This window comes from Convolutriloba macropyga, chromosome 3 (assembly GCF_964194025.1).
Source record: "Convolutriloba macropyga chromosome 3, txConMacr16.3, whole genome shotgun sequence".
NCBI classification, from domain to species: domain Eukaryota; kingdom Metazoa; phylum Xenacoelomorpha; order Acoela; family Convolutidae; genus Convolutriloba; species Convolutriloba macropyga.
In genome coordinates this window covers 33,129,698-33,152,449 of record NC_134470.1, presented here as the reverse complement: position 1 = coordinate 33,152,449, position 22,752 = coordinate 33,129,698, and the positions used below count along the sequence as shown (strand labels likewise).

The 22,752-nt window shown below is 35.0% G+C and overlaps 1 protein-coding gene across 2 annotated transcripts in view; it reads left to right on the top strand.

Annotated features, from left to right (window-relative positions):
- Positions 1-22,752, top strand: part of LOC142337018 (uncharacterized) — a 148,871-nt gene that overhangs the window by 11,642 nt on the left and 114,477 nt on the right. For both annotated transcript variants that reach the window (XM_075386051.1, XM_075386050.1), the window contains exon 3: positions 871-1,089. In XM_075386051.1, the coding sequence (XP_075242166.1) occupies positions 871-1,089 (219 nt within the window). The remainder of the gene's footprint in view (positions 1-870; positions 1,090-22,752) is intronic.

The window sequence follows — 22,752 nt, the reverse complement described above, 5'->3', positions numbered from 1 at the left end:
AACGAAACTCAAGAACTCATTGTTCGGTTGACTCTCGTGTGTTTTTTTACTAAAAGAGCGTTATAACTGTTACGTTTGGAGCGTTAACTCATTTAAAACTAATTTTTTTCTTTTATGAAACTTGCATGATTACAGGGAAATCATACAAAAATCATATATGACTTTGTATGATTACCGGGAAAACGAAACTCAAGAACACATCGTTTGGGTGACTGTGGTGTGTGTTTGTTTTACTAAAAGAGCGTTATACCTGTTACGATTGGAGTCGTTAACTCATTTACAACTGATTTTTTCTTTTATGAAACTTGCATGATTACCGGGAAATCATACAAACCATATTTGACCTTGTATGATTACTGGGAAAACGAAACTCAAGAACTCATCTTTTGGGTGACTCTGGCGTGTGTGTTTTTTTTACTAAAAGAGCGTTATACCTGTCACGATTGGAGTCGTTAACTCATTTACAACTAATTTTTTTCTTTTATGAAACTTACATGATTACCGGGAAATTATACAAACCATTATAACCTTGTATGATTACCGGGAAAAATGAAACTCAAGAACTCATCGTTGGGTTAGTCTGGTGTATTTCTTACCGAATGAGCGATATAGCTGTTACGATTAGAGTGTTTTACAACTATTTTCATTTTTTGTTTGAAACTTGTATGATTACGGGGAAATCATACAATTCATATATGACCTTGTATGAAATCAAGGAAAGTTGTATGATGGGCTACCCGGGATGGTTATACTTGTCTTCACAGTACGATTTCACTAAAGGGATTTTAACAGCATTTCCCATTTTAAAATATGATGTTGCAGTTATTAGATGACCTTAAAATTTGGTGTTAAGATGACCATAATATTTAGTGTTACAAGATGATTCCAACTCGAACTCCAGTGGGATCAGACTATGCGTTCGTCTGGATAACCCTCCCGGCGTTCTCTTCAGGAATAACATCCCTACTGGTCATAGCAACCTGCATGACATTGAGTGTGTGTTTGACAGTGGCTTAGATCAGAGCAGAGCGTACTTGTATAAATTGGAGGACAGCCTGGACAATGTTGTCAGCAATATTATGTGCACGCGTAAGTTCCATTTGAGTTTACATGTGATGTTAGGCGGCTGAGAGCTCTCAGATAAGCTTGACATAACTTGACAAGAAGCTCCACTTTTCCAACTGATACTAGGCTAGAGAGATGAAGACTTGAGGAACAACAAAAGACGAGAGAATGGGTTCTACTAGATGCCCAAGTTCAAGAGCTTGAGGATACTTGGTGTATTGGGCACCACACTAGGCTTGCAATTGACAGATGCTGGTTCCAATCCAGTACTTGTCCTTTTTTCACAGTAGTTGCGAATACTTAGAACCCCTTAACATAGGATCGGGCTCAATTCTGTTTTCGGGATGGGACATTTTCAGGGCTTAAATGGGGGGAATTGCGAAATGCGAAAATGACTTTATCGATATTAGATTATTAATTTTGGAAAGTAATGAAAAATAAAGCTCAAAATAAAGGTGATTAAAGTTTATTTCGAGAGCCCTAAAGTTTGATTACAAATGAAACGAGTTGCAGACCAGTAGAGTCCAAAAAGCATAGATCGGTTTTATTTCGTAGAAGAACAGCGATGAGTCATGAAAGAGGTTCTTCAGGAAGCTAGCACATATAGAAACCCGGTCAAGAAACCCAACTCAGAATAATAATGTTTTTCAGAACCACTCTGATCAAATAAATTTAGGGGCCAAAAGAATTTTTACAACGTCCGCTGATTTATCAAGATTGTACTTATATTAAAAAAACATATTCAATCAAAAGAATCAAAGGTGTTGTGATCTTTTAAGACAATGTGTCGGTATATGGAACTACAAAGGAGAAGTTCGACAAGAGGGTGCTTGCAGTCAAGAGTCGACTACGTGAGAAAAACTTTACTACTAATGAGAAAAAACATAACTCAAAATCAGTCGATAGCAGTAGTTTCTTTGGATGCTCCATTCCAAAGGAGGGAATAGAACCAGATCTAAAACATGTTGAAACATTTTCAAAAAAGCAAAAGCACCAACTAACAACAAACAACTCAAATAGTTTGTCGGGCTAGCGAATTATTACTGAAGAATTAATTGATTTTGCAACAGAAATGCTACCACTGAATGATATGAGAAATAACGATTTCTCAGGGGGCAGAAACCAACCAAAAACCTTTGAAGATATAAAAAACGATTCATGTTCTGACAGCCTTACAGTTTGCAAAAAGAATCCACTGTGATTACTGGCGCTACTGAACAAGCAGTTGGCGGGGTTTTTTCGCAAGAAGAACATCCAGTATTATATGTCTTGTGGAAGTTGACTCCAGTGGAACAAAACTACTCAAACATAGAGCATGAGGCACTCGCAATTGTCTTTGTGGTCACAAGGTTGAAATAATTTCTTCTTGGACGAAAACTTATCGTACAGATAGATCTCAAACCGCAAAAATATCTCTTTGACTCAAACGAGGAGATCCCTAAAATAGGTTCAGCTAAAGTCGAAAGATGGGCAATAGCTCTATTGGGCCTTGACTTGTGTTGGAGTACATGCCAGAAGAACTGAAAACCCACGCAGTTGCCTTCAGCAGAATGGATTTTGCTGATGACGAATCCGACAACGATCGAGTGTGCTTCGCAATTATTAACTTTTATATCGCTCAAAGTGATTTGGTGACCCAAGCAAAAATGAAAAGTGATCTTGGATCAAATAGAAATAGACGCTTCCAGGATAAAATGAAACGAAGCAAAAGCGGCACTTGGAAAAATGTTCAGAAGCGGAAAAAGAATTCGAACAACCGAAAGATGTGTTGACCATAAATAATGTAATCATCTCAGGAGTTGTTGTTCCTGTCATTCCCCCAGAATCCGATATTTGGCTTTGACAAAAACGCATTAAACAGATCCTGGGAAGAACGAAACTGAGGCGTCAACCAGAATGATAGCTTTGTAGCCTGGCATTACCCAAAACGTTCAACATTTTGTCCTTCACTGAGAATTAAGAAAGTGTTATCACTCTTCTATCATCCACAAGTTAATGGTCTAGCCGAGAGAGCAGTTCCGACAGTGAGGCCGGCACTTTAACTGTAGAGTCCCAATCTCAACGTGTCATTCAGGGTTTTACTTCGAAGGGCATTGATGACACATCGAAACACTTCAAAGACGAGGGGCAAAACTCCGGTTGGACTACTTTTAGGTCGTACAGTGAGACTATCTGCAATAGCATATATCGATTTGTGCAAACCCATTCTATGCAAGGCCAACAAAAAAACAATGACAGTTCCTGCGACCTTTATCATCAGGGAGGGCGTGAGCACAATTTTCTTACAGCCCGAAAATTCAACTCAGAGTTTTATAGTGAGAAACAATCAAATGGCGAGACTAGATGACCACAATGTGAAAACTGAGCCATCAGTGGAGGAGACTATATCTCAATTAGAACCACATGTTCCGAACACAGATGTGGGACCTTCACATCAAAACGAAGCTGTTGCAGCCACATCACCTGCAGAGAAAAGACAACCCGAATCATCATGACAACCCGGGTCTTCACGAACATTAACAGGAAATAGAAATAAACCTGACAGATTTGGAGAACATATACCCACAAATTTGCTTATTCAGGTGGAAGGAATTGATGAACGTCAAGAAACTTAATGTTTTTAAATTTCAAAGAACGAAAGAAGAACTTACCATGGGAACTTAGCAGCTATGTGGATAAGCAATGGCCATACAACTAAAATCGATTCCATTTTTGTCTCGGTGCTATCATTATCTTGTTGATCAATCAATCAGATGTCAGAAAAATTCTCCCACACATAGAAACTTGATTCTAACATCCACTGACCTCCAACTAATGAACTCGATTGTATCTAGGCTATAAATGATTCTCATGAAATGTTGATGAAACTAGAAATGTTGATCAAGTCCGGGAATCTGAACTAAGTTCTATTCACACTTCAATCAAATAAAATATTTTTTAGCTTATCTGAATTTTCCCTGTATAAATTTGCATAGATAAGTACTATAAATACGAGCTAAATTTTGTATTTTTTCGGTTCCAATTTTAATTTAAAATTCAACTTATTGAATTCTTTTGACCCGTGTTATCGACCACGACATTTAGAGGCCAAAAAAATTCTTTACACTGATAATTAAAAAATTCTTCCGCTGATTTATCAAGGTTGTAATTATATAAAGAAGACAACATATTCACAAAAAGACTTTTTTTGGTTTTCTGCTAGTTGGGCTGCAGAGGAAGATAATTCAACTTGTGTTATGGCTACCAAAAGTGTGAAGTTATGGGAAGGACCTCACGTTAAAGGCACAGTCTATCATTTTTTTTACCCATTTACCCACCTTTCAACCCGAATAAGCGTGCGGAAGTTTACGTCTAGCAGCGCTAATCCTAGTAATAAGTAACTTGGTCAACAATTCTTTATTTTTTATATAGTCCACCTTTTTTGTAACCATTTGATCTTCTTCCTGCTTATTTAGAAACTATTTTAGCACGAAGCAACTATTCTATCTAAGGATTTTAGCACAAAATGGAGAAAACTTTAAAAGTGCAAATAGAGGAAAGTTGTTTTGTGTACAAAAAAGCGCCAAGAAAAAGTCTCCAGAGATTCTCTGCAGGGCATGGAATAGGTTCTTTGGTGAAAATGATATGAAATAACTTAGCGGGTACCTACTCGACGGGGGAACAAAGTCAAAAGAACAAGACTGACGACAAAGTAATGTTTTCATATACTATAGTAGTTCTCACGAGGCATTCAAAAGAAAAAAAAACAAAATAGGAACTGTTTGTAAAAGAGAACAAAGTGTCCCTCCTTTGGAACCTTCCGAAAAATCTACTTCGTCAGGTTTCCTTCCCCAACAAGACAGAACTCTCGCGTATCCATTCCATTAAGGGGTCATTAGGAAAAATCCAAGATGTTCTTCAGTTGCTTTGATTCATGACCTGATGCCATCTATTCGAAATACGCCTCTGTTGAATAAGTTGATCACAACAATAAGGCTATCCCTGGTCTCTTTCGATGAACATTCTAATTCATTCAGCTTTTGTGTATTTTCTGCGAGGAAACGTATAAGCCCAGGCAACTTTGCTTTGCTTTTTAATGTGTTCCAATAGCAGTGAACTGCTAATTGCGATATTTTAAGGTGGTAATTTACGCCACCTTTTAAACCGCGCATTGACTTTGGTTTGCATTTGGTTTTGGCATTTTCGTTGGTTTCTGGTGGTTTATGTTGATTACTTGTCTGGAGGATGGAGGCAGTTTGCTACTATTCTGGTGGTTTCAGTTAGCGTCTCGAGTCATATCCCAAGACGTCCGGATCCACCATAGTTAAAGAGTTTGGCTTTGTTTTTTTTCTTTCTACTCTTTTCTATTTTAAATCTTTTCCTTTTTGAATGGTTTCAGCTAACGTCTCGAGTGATACGCCAAGACGTCCACAACCACCTATGTTTTAGAATTTTGACTTTGATTAGCTTTTCGTTTTTTTTTCTTTCAGCCTTTTTTTTTAATTTTTTTTTCGTTTTGAACGGCTTCAGCTAACGTATCGAGTCAATACCCAAAAACGCCGCATCCACAGTTGTTTGAATTTTTGTAAAATGTTTTGCAGAATAGTTTGATACACCTTGATTTGGCTCCAAGTTAACAAATGTTTTCCTACTATGTTTTTTATTTCCTCTTTTCGTTTTTTAGCCCATGCAAGATATTTCATGTTGATTTTTTGGATTGTTTTGCTGACTGTTTCTAAGTGTCCTATTTGATGTACTTCATCTACGCTCGTTCACATTGGCAGGTTATATGAGAGTGTTATAGCTTTTTTTGTTCTCTGTGTATATTGTTGAGATCAGTTTTTGTTTCATTTGTCTGAGCTGCATTTGCATATATGTATAGTGGTCTTACCATAGTTTTATATAGGTACACAATAATAATAATAGATTTTATGTTTTTTGTTTTGAGCTGTTTTAGCATGTTGATACTTTGTTGCATTTTTGTGACTGTTTTGTTGACATGATTTGTCCAGGTAATAAATAATTGAGGTGCAGTCCGAGAAATTTTACCTCTTTGCTGACGTTAAAGTCATCTGACCCTAGTCCTTAGCCTCAGATTTGTGTGCAGTTTTTGTCTTGTAAAGACAGTGTATATGATTTTTCCCGCGTTGAGGAGTATTTTCCGTTTATCGATGCATTTCTCTAACTGTTTGATTCCAGTTTCTAGATGTTTGGTGGCTGTTTCTTGTTTTTCATGTGTGTAGTATATAGCAATGTCATCTGCATATTGTGAAATTGATGTATCTTTACATTTTGTTTTGATTACATACATATTGAACAAGATTGGGCTTACAATGCTAACTTGGGGGACACTTGCTTCGGGTGTAGGTCTTTTAGAAACTTCCTGGTTGTTTTTGACTCATATTTTTCTGTTATTTCAGAAGCTGCTGGTCCATTTTATGATCGATCACGGTGTGTTAATTGGGTTTGCTTGTATAGGATTCCTTTCTTGCCATACAGAATCAAAATCTTGCTCAACATCTAAGAAGGCAGTAGCTGTGACACCTGTCAATTTGAAGTTTGTTTTTGTGCATCTGTCAGATATGTAGGCGCTCTGTTGATCTCCGAACAGGTTTTGTTTTTGACAGTGATTTACCAAGTGTTCGTTTACAATGCTCTCGCATAATTTTTAAAGGCAGGATATCAATTATAATGGTCTGTATCCTTTCAGCGTTTTGTTATGTTTTCAAATTTTTGATATCATTGTTACAGCTGTAGTTTTCCATTGGGCTGGTACATCTCCTAATTTTATTGTTACTTGAATTGTTTGCACTAAGGTTTCGCTTTTATCAAATGGATATTGTTTTATCGTCTGATAGCTTATTCCGTTCTATCCTGGTGCAGTCTTTTTTTACCGTTTCTTAATATATTTTTAAGAGTTGCAGGTCTTACTTCTGTGTCTTTTTGTTCTTCTTCTTCACTTAGACTGATTACCTTGAAGTTTGTTACTCTTATTTTTTGTCAGACATTTTTCTTCTGGTCTTTTGCCTTATCTTTTGATTATTTTGTTTTCATTGTTGTCTTTGTTTTTTCGAAGAAGACATCTGCAGCTTTCTTATCGTTCATTGGTAGTTTTTCATTTTTTTCTTCTTTTGTTTAAATAGTTTTTTGCAGCTTTCCAAAATTTATTACATTTTCTTGCTTGATTTTGTTTGTCAATTAGTTTCATTTATTGCCTTGTTGTGTTTTCTTTACTTATTTTCTTTAATTATTTTGTCAGTATAGTGATCTTTTTGTGTATTATTTGGTGTTGGGTTATGCTTTTTTTGTTGTTTCTTCTCGATTTGTTTCTTTTTCTATCTAAATTATGTTTTTCTCTTGGCTTTTTTTTTGATTTAATGGTTGGTAGCTATCCGTTTTTTCATATATATGCTCTCTTTATATGCAGCTTGAGTGTTTTTTGAAATTTTATATCTGTTTCTTCCGAGGTCTATTATGTTTGTTAGGTTCCGTATAGGTCATCCGAGTTATACAAGATATGTATTTTTTTATTTGTCCCAGTTGATTTTGTTATGTGACTGGATTGGTTTATCTATGTTACAGGTGCTCACAGTTGTGTAATGATCACTAGGTCTTTCGTTGGAGACATAAATTTTTATCAAATAAGCTAGTTAGTTCAGAGTGGGCGAGGTGCACATCTAGTGTTCCAACATCTTTGTGCGTGGGTTCATAATTGTTTAGTTTTATATTGTTTTTCCTCGTCAAGCCAGTGTTCAATTTTTTTCAAGTTCTGTTAGTGAAGAGGTCATTGGCTCCAATGATTGGGCGCTTTCAATTGATGTTACCAGTATCTAAGCGAGCTTCGTTGCTCATTTTTTTGTTATTAAGTCATTTTTTTATCTAGTTGTGGTGATATATATAAATTTGTTATATAGAGTCCAAAGATTTTTATATTGATACATTCTTTTCTTTTTTTTTTATTTCTGATTCAAATGTTTTTGTTTCTATAAGTTCTGACTAAATTGATATTTTATGTAGATTGCAGATTCTGAACGGCTCTGCTCAGTGTTTCCGGTAAAGATATAACCTTCTAGGTTTGGGTGCTTTTTCTTACCTAAACTGGTTTTGTTGATGCAAACTATGACGGCTTGTGTTTTTTCCAATATATGTATTTTTTTTTAATTTTGCTTAGTCCGCGACACTTTATTTGCGTGACTATTAGTTTTTTGCGATTTTTGCTTTTAATTATTTCATTTCTGGTTTTTAACAGTTTTTACTTTTAAATTAATTCAATTGCCGAATTGCCGATATTTTCAGTGCTGAGTGCTCTGGTATTTAGTTCAGTTATCATTGAGTTTAATTAATTTTTGTCTCATTTTCCCTTCATCTACTGTCAGTTTGACGACTTTTTTCACAAAAAACTTTTGTTATGTCTTCGATGACTTTTTTTCCTATTATTTTTTTGGTTTTTTATTTAGTTTTATTGTATATTGTTAGTTTGTGTTCAATTGGTCAATTTGGCTTCGTAGATCGATTCTAAGTTGCCCATTTGTGCTTTTTGTTATCTGCTCAATTTTGCGTTCAAGTTTGCTAAAGTGACTTTTCAGCATGGTTTTGAGGTTTTTCCTTATTTGTATTTGAGCATCACATTTTCTTGCTCTTTTTTGTCTTTGTTTTCTGGTTGATTTTTGAGAATCTCTACATATGACGCAGCACGTGCCTGTTGATTTGCTTTTTTTAACAGCCGTTATATTCAGCGCTGTGTTTTTCACTGCAAATTGATTTTCAACAAGATGCATTTTGATTACAGTTTTTGAAGTGGTCGTGTCCACCGCATCTTGGACATCTTTGTGCGTTTTCGCAGTTTGCTGCAATGTGACCATGTGCTTGGCATTTGAAGCATTGCACTATTTTTGTTGCTCTTCTTAACATTTGAATTTTTGTAGGCACAATACTACCCCATGCATGATTGCTTTTTTTCTTGGTTTTCTTATTTGGTGGGGAATCTTACCAGACTTTTTCTTGATTTGTTACGCTGCTTTTGATTCTAAAACTGTTTTCGGGTTTCATTCTAAGTTCATTTAGCTGTTCTTCTTTTAAGATAAGGCTGACATCTAGCATGACTTTTGTATTTACAAAGCATGTGGTTACTTTTTCTTGTCTTTCGTTGTTGTGAGAGTGAGCTGTTACTTGTGTTTTTGATACTCTTTTTTGATGTATGTTTTGTAGTGTCAGCAATTTGGATGCTTTTTTGTTTTTGGGATTTAGAGAGAAGCTATTTCTCATTGGCATTTCTCTTTGACAGCCTAGGTCTCTTTGATTATCAAATTTCATCACGGCGTTGGCCAAGGCAGCTAGTCAAGGTCTCTCTCTTTCTCTCAAAATTAACGTACACGATGCGTTGGTAGTTAGTGTTCACTTTTTGTTGCTCTACATTGGCACGCTTATTAGCGCTTCGCCTTTGTCGCCTTCGTGTGGGGCCTGTTTTTGGGCTCTATCGAAAAAATTACTGTTTCCGGTTGGTTTGTCAGGGTTATTTTTGGAGGGGGGTTGTGTTTTGGATCTACTCCAAAATCAATGCTAACGTCGGAGAGGTTCGGTTCATATGGGTCGTTTGGGGAGGATGAAAAGGGTGCTTGTTTACGGCTGTACGCGGTTGCGTAGGGAATTGTTCATGATCGAAAGTAGGGTTATTATTATTGGGGTTTGAGGGAGAGTTGTCGAACTTTTGTACGTAATACCCGGCGTCCCGGGAGTCGGATTATTTTTAAAAACAACTTAATTTAGCTTTTATTGCATTGAAGATGGCAAAATTAAAAGTTGCAATAACACTTATCCTATAAAATATAAAAGTTGCAAAAACGCTTATTCTATAAAAGTTATTAAATTTGCAATTTCTGCAATAACACTTATCATACAAAAAGTTGCAAAAACCCTAACCCTATTTTTCGAAAATGTTTAATTCAAGCTGTTCTAGCACATAGGGAGTTAGAGAAAAGCTCTTGTGTCCTAATTTGGAGTGGTCTGCTAAATCACTAAGCTAACCTATGCTGGAAAAAAACGCAAAAAAGGCACCAATTCACCTCACCAGCAGCTGTTCGGACGAATTACTAGGCTACTGATAAGTCTTCAAGGCACCTATTATACTTTCCAAGCAAGGGCTAGTGTTTTGGGTCTCACACCTTTGTCTTGCTCCTTCATCTGTTGTCTGCTTCTCTTTTTTTTAATCACTTCTCACTTCTCAGGCCGTCTCTAGCTTATCGGATGCTTCTCCTGCTTCTCCAATTGCTTCTACCGTGTTGCTCTTCGTCTGTTGTGGTTGCTGTTGTGTTGTAGTTACGTATAAGAATAAGCAATGTATCGGCTTAGCAAGATAATAGCAACGTAGTTACCCATATCAAAGATAACTCCAAGTGGATTAGACGGCAAAGCCTTTTTGATGCTCTTTCAAAAATTTTTGGCTGTTCATTGATCAGTTGAAAGCCGGTCAACATTTTTCCCATCTATTTCAAAAAGCCGCAAAAATGTTAAGTGCAAACACAGTTTATGGGATAGATAAAATGATTAGATTTAATGGAATTATGTTATTTTCGCTTTTTCTGAGCTTTCTACCTAAAATAGAACGTATTTTATGCTTATTTCATTCATTTATATCCGTATCTAAACTACTCTGTTCTGATTGGTTAATAATTACTATTTTACAACATTTAATTACTTAGTAACATGAATGATTAAACACTTCCAACTCAATAAGGTAAAGCGAAAATTCATACGAATTTTTTAGGGTTTCATTTTTTTTTACCTGGTCACTGAATTCAAGGAAGGTTTTCGGAGGAGTGATAAAATTCCCAAGACTTTTAGTCAGTTTAAAGTCAAACAATTTTTGTAATTGTACTTCTAATGTTTGGCGATTGTATGGAAGGCAGAAGTAAACTTTGGATGGCATATATCATTTGGCTGCTTTTAAAATTTTTTTATTTTCTCATATAATTTTTTTACTACTAAATTGCTTCCATAAAATGGGAAAAAAGGAAAGCTGTTGAAATTGCTTGTGATCTTAGAACAACTCGAGTTGAGTTTTTGGAATCCTAACAGGGTGAAATAGTTTGTCCTAACAGGGTGAAATATGAACACGGAATTGTTGAAATTTAGTTCAATTTAATAACCAGATAAGTAAAAATTGATATTTTGCACATCTGAATAAAACTAATACTTGCCCTCCAAAGTCAGATTTGTTTTCAATCAGAATTAAGAAACTCTCTGAGTAACAAACAAAATTTTCTTATTTTCACTTGCATCAGGCAAAGTGTTTGAATTTGATTTTATTTTCGGACTATATTGACGAAATTGCATTAAGGAGTAGAAACAAGCACAGTCTTTTTTTGTTTTTTATTATTTAAATGACTTTTTGTTATCTGTTTGGTGTTCGATGTTAACATCGATGGGCTTTTGTTTATGAAAGCATGTGATTCAAATTATCAATCAAGCAAATAATTCTTCAAAGCAAAAAAACCAAATGAACACACAGTCGTGAAACAATCAAGGTTTGGTTGATATCAAGTTTATAAGAAATAAATTGCCACAGAACCCTTTTAATATTTTATTAAATTAATAAAAAAAATTTGCGAACTTTTTGGTTTATCCGAGCTTTCAAGAGATAACCGTTCAACTTGCAAAGCTTTGATGAAGTTGCCTGGTACCCAAAAATTAGAAATGTTGGAAAGCAAATTGGGAAACTAGTTTCAAAAACAAACAACTTTCTTACGTTCAGGCAAAGTGCTTGGATAATATTGCATATCTTGCAAAGGTTTTAAAAAAAAAGGAATCGGGAGTACAATTGAGCGCGATCCTTTGGAAATTTGTTTCTGTTGAATAGAGATTTTGTATTAATTTATCCCTGTATTTTTATCATCATTTAGTGTTCCATAAAGCTTAACAAGAAAAATGTTCACAAACATTTTTTTACCACGTGCCGCACGAATAATTTGTAGTTGTTCAATCTCAAAACACAACAATTGAGTTTCTTCAATAGAGAAGAACTCAGAAAATTGTTTCATCAAAATTTCAAGAAAAAGCTATTTGATTTGATAGAAAATAATTTTTACAGGATTTACGTGTTACCTTAAAATTTTACTTTTTCTGTGATCAGTGAGGAGTCACAATATGAATTGGTGTTGATAACGAAAGAGAAGCATAGCAGGATAAATACTACTCTCATAGAAAATTCAGATCTTGAAAATCAGTCAAAACACAAAAAATCTCACTTCCTAACAAAAAAGGAAGCCAGAAAAGTGACAACAGAGCTAAGACATAACTTGAGGAATAATAAAAACTGCATCAATTCTACAAGGCTCCTAAATTTCCACCAAAAAAGGCAATAAACAAATAACAAAGTCTTAATAGTTTAAATTAATCTTTAAACTTATATATGTAATGCATAAACTTTTGCGGAGCACAAAAACTAGGCAGAAGAAAATCAAGTCTTTTTTCTCATGACTTCATTCGGTTCTCCTGATTTCAATTTGCCATCAAGAAAATGACTAAAACAAAAAATTATCCAAAATGACAGATTTCAAAGAACCACTTTATTAAAGATGTTTTTCAATTCTATATCCATCATATTTATCCCATTTTTTCCGCTTTGATTCCAATGTTTATGTCGACTGCCTTTTTTGCCATTCAGTCATGAGTAAAGTTTCTAAAACTAGAGGTAGCTCCACTACTACGTAGCTAAACTAAATTATTTTTAACTGCAAAGTTGCAAGCTAAAGATAGCTAGGATTGCAAAGCGATTCCACTGGCACTTATACTACTTCATAATGACCGTTCCTTTCTTCGACTACTTTTTTCTGCGTTGTCTTTTGTCACTCTGGAATTTTTATCCACACTGCATGATTACCCGGGCCAAGGATTTTGCCGAAAAATAACGGGGAAAAGAGTGTAAAGAGTGTAAAAATAATATTTTTACACCGTTAGTGCCCCCCTTATTAAGGGTGGAATTACCTGTTAAAGTGTAATATTAGTGGTGTAATTTTAAGATTTAACGGTGGAAGAAGAGTGGAATAACTTATTTTTACACTCTTCGGATTACACTGTTAAAACTTATTTTTACACTCTTTTTTACACCGTTAAAACTTATTTTTACACTCTTTTTTACACCGTTAAAACTTATTATTACACTCTTTTTTACACCATTAAAACTTATTGTTACACTCTTTTTTACACTCTTTTTCTACATTTTACACCCCTAAATTACACTTTAATATGCAATTCCACCTTTAATAAGGGGGGCACTAACGCTGTAAAAATATTATTTTTACACTCTTTACACTCTTTTCCCCGTTATTTTTCGCAAAGTCCTCGGCCCGTAAACCGTCTCGAAAGCACGCGGTAGTCTGATGAGATGCACTAAATGAGTCTATAAATATATTTAGCTACAGTAGTGTCGGAAATATCTCAATTTGATTTTAAGAAAATCAACTCTTGAGACTTTTCCATTATGGTTTGGGTGTGTTTCCCTCCTCCTTACCTCAACCGGGCTGGGAACCGGCTACGGCGGAGTTATGTACATTCAACTATAGGAGACTTTTGAGCAAAGAACTGGCCAAAAAACCAGGCCTTAACTTTATCTCCAAAACAAAATAGAAGCAAACAATAAAGTAACCAAGAACTGTCGGAAACAATAACAAACACATAAAAAATTACGAAATATATTAGATAAAATAATATAAATAAAGAAGTTAACTTTTTCCAGAGCCAGTCTATACCGGAAATTCTTTTTTCATAGCTTCTATATACCCTAGGGATACTGCATACCAAACTTTGATGAATTTGGACAACTCTGACCCTATGAAATGACCCTATGAAAAATAACTATAGTTAAAATTCGCTAATCGCGAAAATCTCAAATTTCCGTATTAAAAACTAACTTTTTTCCTAGGCGAGCTATACCTAATATTTTTATTGTTTTACACTCTGCCTACACAGGGGACACTCTATACCGAGTTTGGTTTGGTTTGGACAACTCCTTGACCCGATCAAAAAGACCAATTTTTAAAATTCCTTATTCGCGAAAGTCAATAGTTCCGTATGAAATACGTATGAAATACTAACTTTTTTACTAGGCGAGCAATAGCGAAAATTTCTTTTGTCCTACACTCTAGCTACACAGGGGATACGCCATACAGAGTTTGGTTAGGTTTGGACAACTCCTTGACCCGATCAAAAAGACCTATTTATAAAATTCGATAATCGCAATTCATTCGAAATAATCGCAAATTTCCGTATGAAAAACTAACTTTTTTAGTACGCAAGCTATAGCAAAAAATCTTCTTGTCCTACCTTTTTCATACAGAGGGGATACTCCATACCGAGTTTGGTTAGATTTGGACAACTCGTTATACCAATGAAAAAGACCTATTTTTAAAATTCGTTATTCGCGAAATTCAAAAAGTTCCGTATGAAATAACAACTTTTTTACTAGGCAAGCTATAGCAAAAATTCATTTTGATCTACACTCCACTTACACAGGGGATACTCTACTCCGGGTCTGGTTTAATTTGAAGAATTTTTTGACGCAATCGAAAATAACAATTGTGAAAATTCGCCAATTGCGAAATTCGCAACTTTCCGTATCAAATACTTACTATTTTACTAGGCAAGTATTAGCAAAAACTTTTTTTGTCCTACATTTTACCTACACCGGGGATACTACATGTCGAGTTTGGTTCGATTTGGACAACTCTAAGACCCAATCAATAACAACTACAGTTAAAATTCGTTTTTCGCGAAGTTCGCAATTTTCCATATGAAAACCTATTTTTTTCGTAGGCAAGCTATAACATATAATTCTTTCGTTCTGCACTCTACCTACACCAAGAATACCCTATTCCGAGTTTGGTTTGATTTGACCAACTTTTTGACCCAATCAAAAACAACTATAGTTAAAATTCGATAATCGCGAAATTCGCAAATTTCGGTATGAAAACCCAACCTTTTTGCTAGGCAAGCTATACCAAAAATTCTTTTTGTTTTACACTCTAATTACACTGGTGACACTCCATACCGAGTTTGGTTTGGTTTGGACAGCTCCTTGACCCGATCAAACAGACCTATTTTCAAAATTCCTTATTCGCGTAACTCAAAAAGTTCCGTATGAAATCCGTATCAAATACTTACTTTTTTACTAGTCAATTATAGCAAAAACTCTTTTTGTCCTACATTCTACCTACACAGGGGTAGTACATGCAGAATTTGGTTGGATTTGGACAACTCTAAGACCCAATCAATAACAACTACATTTAAAATTCGTTTTTCGCGAAATTCGCAAATTTTCGTATGAAAACGTAATTTTTTTCGTAGGCAAGCTATAGCAAAAATTCTTTTCGTCCTACACTCTACCTACATCAGGAATACTCTATTTCGAGTTTGGTTTATTTTGACTAACCTTTTGACCCAATCAAAAAAACTATATTTAAAATTCGCTAATCGCGAAATTCGCAATTTTCCGTATGAAAATCCAACTTTTTTGCTAGGCAAGCTATACCAAAATTTCTTTTTGTTTTACACTCTAATTACCCTGGTGATAATCCATGCCGAGGTTGGTTTGGTTTGGACAGCTCCTTGACCCGATCAAACAGACCTATTTTTAAAATTCCTTATTCGCGAAACTCAAAAAATTCCGTATGAAATCCGTATGAAATACTTAATTTTTTACTAGGCAAATTAAAGCAAAAACTTCTTTTGTTATACATTGTAACTATACAGCAGATACTACATGCCAAGTTTGGTTCGATTTGGACAACTCTAAGACACAATCAATAAAAACTACACTTTGAATTCGTTTTTCGCGAAATTCGCAAATTTCCGTAAGAAAACCTAATTTTTTTCGTAGGCAAGCTATAGCAAAAATTCTTTTCGTCCTGCTCTCTACCTACACCAGGAAAACTTTATTCCGAGTTTGGTTTAATTTGAACAACTTTTTGACCCAATCGAAAATAACTATAGTTAATATTCGCTAATCGCGAAATTCGCAAATTTTCGTATGAAAAACCAACTTTTTTGCTAGGCAAGCTATACAAAAATTTCTTTTTGTTTTACACTCTAATTACACTGATGATACTCCATGCCGAGTTTGGTTTGGTTTGGACAGCTCCTTGACCCGATCAAACAGACCTATTTTTAAAGTTCCTTATTCGCGAAACTCAAACAGTTCCGTATGAAATCCGTATGAAGTACTTACTTTTTTACTAGTCAATTATAGCAAACACTCTTTTTGTCCTACATTCTACCTACACAGGGATAGTACATTTAGAGTTTGGTTGGATTTGGACAACTCTAAGACCCAATCAATAACAACTACATTTAAAATTCGTTTTTCGCGAAATTCGCAAATTTTCGTATGAAAACGTAATTTTTTTCGCAGGCAAGCTATAGCAAAAATTCTTTTCGTCCTACACTCTACCTACTTCAGGGATACTCCATTCCGAGTTTCGTTTAATTTGAATAACCTTTTGACCCAATCAAAAAAACTATAGTTAAAATTCGCTAATCGCGAAATTCGCAATTTTCCGTATGAAAATCCAACTTTTTTGCTAGGCAAGCTATACCAAAATTTCTTTTTCTTTTACACTCTAATTACCCTGGTGATAATCCATCCCGAGGTTGGTTTGGTTTGGACAGCTCCTTGACCCGATCAAACAGACCTAATTTTAAAATTCCTTATTCGCGAAACTCAAAAAATTCCGTATGAAATCCGTATGAAATACTTAATTTTTTACTAGGCAAGTTATAGCAAAAACTCTTTTTGTTATACATTGTAACTACACAGCAGATACTACATGCCAAGTTTGGTTCGATTTGGACAACTCTAAGACACAATCAATAACAACTACACTTTAAATTCGTTTTTCGCGAAATTCGCAAATTTCCGTAAGAAACCCTAATTTTTTTTGTAGGCAAGCTAAAGCAAAAATTCTTTTCGTCCTGCTCTCTACCTACACCAGGGATACCGTATTGCGAGTTTGGTTTAATTTGAACAACTTTTTGTCCCAATCGAAAAAAACTATAGTTAATATTCGCTAATCGCGAAATTCGCAAATTTCCGTATGAAAAACCAACTTTTTTGCTAGGCAAGCTATACAAAAATTTCTTTTTGTTTTACACTCTAATTACCCTGGTGATACTCCATGCCGAGGTTGGTTTGGTTTGGACAGCTCCTTGACCCGATCAAACAGACCTATTTTTAAAAATCCTTATTCGCAAAACTCAAAAAATTCCGTATGATATCCGTATGAAATACTTAATTTTTTACTAGGCCAGTTATAGCAAAAACTCTTTTTGTTATACCTTGTACCTACACAGGAAATACTACATGCCAAGTTTGTTTCGAATTCGACAATTCTAAGACACAATCAATAACAGCTCCAGTTTAAATTCGTTTTTCGCGAAATTCGCAAATTTCAGTAAGAAAACCTAATTTTTTTCGTAGGCAAGCTATAGCAAAAATTCTTTTTGTCCTGCTCTCTACCTACACCAGGGATACTTTATTCCGAGTTTGGTTTAATTTGAACAACTTTTTGACCCAGTCGAAAATATTTATAGTTAATATTCGCTAATCGCGAAATTCGCAAATTTCCGTATGAAAAACCAACTTTTTTGCTAGGCAAGCTATACCAATAATTCTTTTTGTTTCACACTCTAATTAAACTGCTGATACTCCGTACCGAGTTTGGTCTGGTTTGGACAGCTCCTTGACCCGATCAAACAGACCCATTTTTAAAGTTCCTTATTCGCGAAACTCAAACAGTTCCGTATGAAATCCGTATGAAATACTTACTTTTTACTAGGCAAGTTATAGCAAATACTGTTTTTGTCCTACATTTTACCTACACACGGGATACTACATGCCGAGTTTGGTTTGATTTGGACAACTCTAAGACCCAATCAAAAACAACTACATTTAAAAGTCGTTATTCGCGAAACTCGTAAATTTCCGTATGATAACCTAATTTTTTTTCTTAGGCAAGGTATAGCACAAAATCGTTTCGTCCTACACTGTACCTACACAGGGTATACTCTCTTCCGCGTTTGGTTCAATTTGAACAACTTTTTGACCCAATCAAAAATAACTTTATTTAAAATTCGCTAATCGCGAAATTCGCAAACTTCCGTTTGAAAAACCAACATTTTTTGCTAGGCAAGCTATACCAAAAATTCTTTGCGTTTTACACTCTAATTACACTGGTGACACTCCCTACCGAGTTTGGTTTGGTTTGGACAGCTCCTTGACCCGATCAAACAGACCTATTTTCAAAATTCCTTATTCGCGTAACTCAAAAAGTTCCGTATGAAATCCGTATGAAGTACTTACTTTTTTTACTAGTCAATTATAGCAAACACTCTTTTTGTCCTACATTCTACCTACACAGGGATAGTACGTTTAGAGTTTGGTTGGATTTGGACAATTCTAAGACACAATCAATAACACCTCCAGTTTAAATTCGTTTTTCGCGAAATTCGCAAATTTCCGTAAGAAAACCTAATTTTTTCGTAGGCAAGCTATAGCAAAAATTCTTTTTGTCCTGCTCTCTACCTACACCAGGGATACTTTATTCCGAGTTTGGTTTAATTTGAACAACTTTTTGACCCAGTCGAAAATATTTATAGTTAATATTCGCTAATCGCGAAATTCGCAAATTTCCGTATGAAAAACCAACTTTTTTGCTAGGCAAGCTATACCAATAATTATTTTTGTTTTACACTCTAATTAAACTGCTGATACTCCATACCGAGTTTGGTTTGGTTGGGACAGCTCCTTGACCCGATCAAACAGACCCATTTTTAAAGTTCCTTATTCGCGAAACTCAAACAGTTCCGTATGAAATCCGTATGAAATACTTACTTTTTACTAGGCAAGTTATAGCAAATACTGTTTTTGTCCTACATTTTACCTACACACGGGATACTACATGCCGAGTTTGGTTTGATTTGGACAACTCTAAGACCCAATCAAAAACAACTACATTTAAAAGTCGTTATTCGCGAAACTCGCAAATTTCCGTATGATAACCTAATTTTTTTCTTAGGCAAGGTTTAGCACAAAATCGTTTCGTCCTACACTGTACCTACACAGGGGATACTCTCTTCCGCGTTTGGTTCAATTTGAACAACTTTTTGACCCAATCAAAAATAACTTTATTTAAAATTCGCTAATCGCGAAATTCGCAAACTTCCGTTTGAAAAACCAACATTTTTTGCTAGGCAAGCTATACCAAAAATTCTTTGCGTTTTACACTGGTGATACTCCATACCAAGTTTGTTTGATTTGGACAACTCTAAGACCCAATCAAAATCAACTACATTTAAAAGTCGTTTTTCGCAAAATTCGCAATTTTCCGTAAGAAAACCTATTTTTTTCGTAGGCAAGCTATAGCAAAATTTTTTTCCTGCTCTCTACCTACACCAGGGATACTCTATTCCGAGTTTGGTTTAATTTGAAAAACTTTTTGACCCAATCAAAGATAACTATAGTTAATATTCGCTAATCGCGAAATTCGCAAACTTCCATATGAAATACTAACTTTTTTTACTAGGAAAGATATAGCATCAACTCCTTTTGTCCTACATTTTATCTACACAGGGAATACTCCATGCAGAGTTTGGTTCCATCTGGACAACTCTATCAACAAATCAAAAAGAACTATATTCAAAATTCCTTATTCGCGAAATTCAAAGAGTTCCGTATGAAATCCGTATGGAATACTAACTTTTTTACTAGGCAAGCTATAGCAAAAATTCCTTTTGTGCTACACTTTACTTACACAGGAGATACTTCATACGGAGTTTCGTTCATTTTGAACATTTTTTTGACCCAATGAAAAAGACCTATTTTTAAAAGTCCCTTTTCGCGAAATTCAAAAAGTTCCGTATGAAATAATTTTTTTTACTAGGAAAGATATAGCATCAACTCCTTTTGTCCTACATTTTATCTACACAGGGGATACTCCATGCCGAGTTTGGTTCCATCTGGACAACTCTATCACTAAATCAAAAAGAACTATATTCAAAATTCGTTATTCTCGAAATTCAAAAAGTTCCGTATGAAATCCGTATGGAATACTAACTTTTTTGCTAGGCAAGCTATAGCAAAAATTCCTTTTGTGTTACACTTTACTCACATAGGAGATACTCCATACGGAGTTTGGTTCAATTTGATCAATTTTGATCCATTGAAAAGACCTATTTTTAAAATTCTCTTTTCGCGAAATTCAAAAAATTCCGTATGAAATCCGTATGAAATACTAACTTTTTCTACTAGGCGAGCTATACCAAAAATTTCTTTTGTGCTACACTTTACTTACACAGGAGATACTCCATACGGAGTTTGGTTCAATTTGATCAACTTTGACCCATTGAAAAGACCTATTTTTAAAATTCCCTTTTCGCGAAATTCACTAGGCAAGCTATAGCATCAACTCTTTTTGTCCTACATTCTACCTACACATGGGGATACTACATGCCGAGTTTGGTTTGATTTGGACAACTCTAAGAGCCAATCAAAAACAACTACATTTAGAAGTCGTTATTCGCGAAATTCGCAAATTTCCGTATGATAATCTAACTTTTTTCGTAGGCAAGTTTTAGTAAAGATTCGTTTCGTCCTACACTTTACCTACACAAGGGATACTCTCTTCCGAGTTTGGTTTAATTTGAACAACTTTTTGACCCAATCAAAAATAACTTTATTTAAAAATTGCTAATCGCGAAATTCGCAAACTTCCGTATGAAAACCCAACTTTTTTGCTAGGCAAGCTATACCAAAAACTCTTTTTCTGCTAAACTCTAATTACACTGGTGATACTCCATACCGAGTTTGGTTTGGTTTGGACAGCTCCCTGATCCGATCAAGCAGACTTATTTTTAAAAATCCTTATTCGCGAAACTCAATAAGATCCGAATGAAATCCGATTGAAATACTTACTTTTTTGCTAGGCAAGCTATAGCAAAAACTTTTTTGTCCTACAGTCTACCTACACAAAGGATACTACATGCCGAGATTGGTTAGATTTGGACAACTATAAGGCCCAATCAATAACAACTACATTTAAAATTCGTTATTCGCGAAATTCGCAATTTCAGTATGATAATCTAAATTTTTTTCGTAGGCAAGCCAAAGCAAAAATTCATTTACTCCTACACTTTACCTCCACCAGGGATACTCTATTCCGAGTTTGGTTTATTTTGAACAACTTTTTTGACCCAATCAAAAATAACTATTTTTAAAGTTCGCTAATCGCGAAATTCGCAAATTTCCGTTTGAAAAACCAACCTTTTTGTTAGGCAAGCTATACCAAAAACTCTTTTTCTGCTACACTCTAATGACACCAGTGATACTCCATACCGAGTTTGGTTTGGTTTGGACAGCTCCTTGACCCGATCAAACAGACTATTTTTAAATTTCCTTATTCGCGAAACTCAAAAAGTTCCGTATGAAATCGGTATGAAATACTAACTTTTTCTACTAGGCAATCTATACCAAAAATTCTTTTTGTGCTACACTTGACGTACCCAGGAGATACTCCATACGGAGTTTGGTTCAATTTGAACAACTTTTTGACCCAATGAAAAAGACCTATTTTTAAAACTCCCTTTTCGCGAAATTCAAAAAGTTCCGTATGAAATACTAACTTTTTTTACCAGGCAAGCTATGGCATCAAATTCTTTTGTCCTACATTTAACCTACACAGTGGATACTCCACGCCGAGTTTGGTTTCATCTGGACAACTCTATCACTAAGTCAAAAAGAACTATATTCAAAATTCCTTATTCGCGAAACTCAAAAGGTTCCGTATGAAATCCGTATGAAATACTAACTTTTTCTACTAGGCAAGTTATACCAAAAATTCTTTTTGCGCTACACTTTACTTACACAGGAGATACTCCATACGGAGTTTGGTTCAATTTGAACAACTTTTTGACCCAATGAAAAAGACCTATTTTTAAAACTCCCTTTTCGCGAAATTCAAGAAGTTCCGTTTGAAATACTAACTTTTTTTTACCAGGCAAGCTATGGCATCAACTTCTTTTGTCCTACATTTAACCTACACAGTGGATACTCTATGCCGAGTTTGGTTTCATTTGGACAACTCTATCACTAAGTCAAAAAGAACTATATTCAAAATTCGTTATTCGCGAAATTCAAAAAGTTCCGTATGAAATCCGTATGGAATACTAACTTTTTTATTAGGCAAACTATAGCAAAAAATCCTTTTGTAGAACACTTTAATTACACAGGAGATACTCCATACGGAGTTTGGTTCAATTTGATCAACTTTTTGACCCATTGAAAAGACCTATTTTAAAATTCCCTTTTCGCGAAATTCAAAAAGTTCCGTATGAAATACTAACTTTTTTTTTACTAGGCAAGCTATAGCATCAACTCTTTTTGTCCTAAATTCTACCTACACATGGGGATACTACATGCCGAGTTTGGTTTGATTTGGACAACCCAAGACCCAATCAAAAACAACTACATTTAAAAAAGTCGTTATTCGCGAAATTCGCAAAATTCCGTATGATAACCAGCTTTTTTTCGTAGGCAAGCTTTAGCAAAAATTCGTTTCGTCCTACACTTTACCTACACACGGGATACTCTCTTCCGAGTTTGGTTTAATTTGAACGACTTTTTGACCCAATCTAAAATAACTTTATTTGAAAATCGCTAATCGC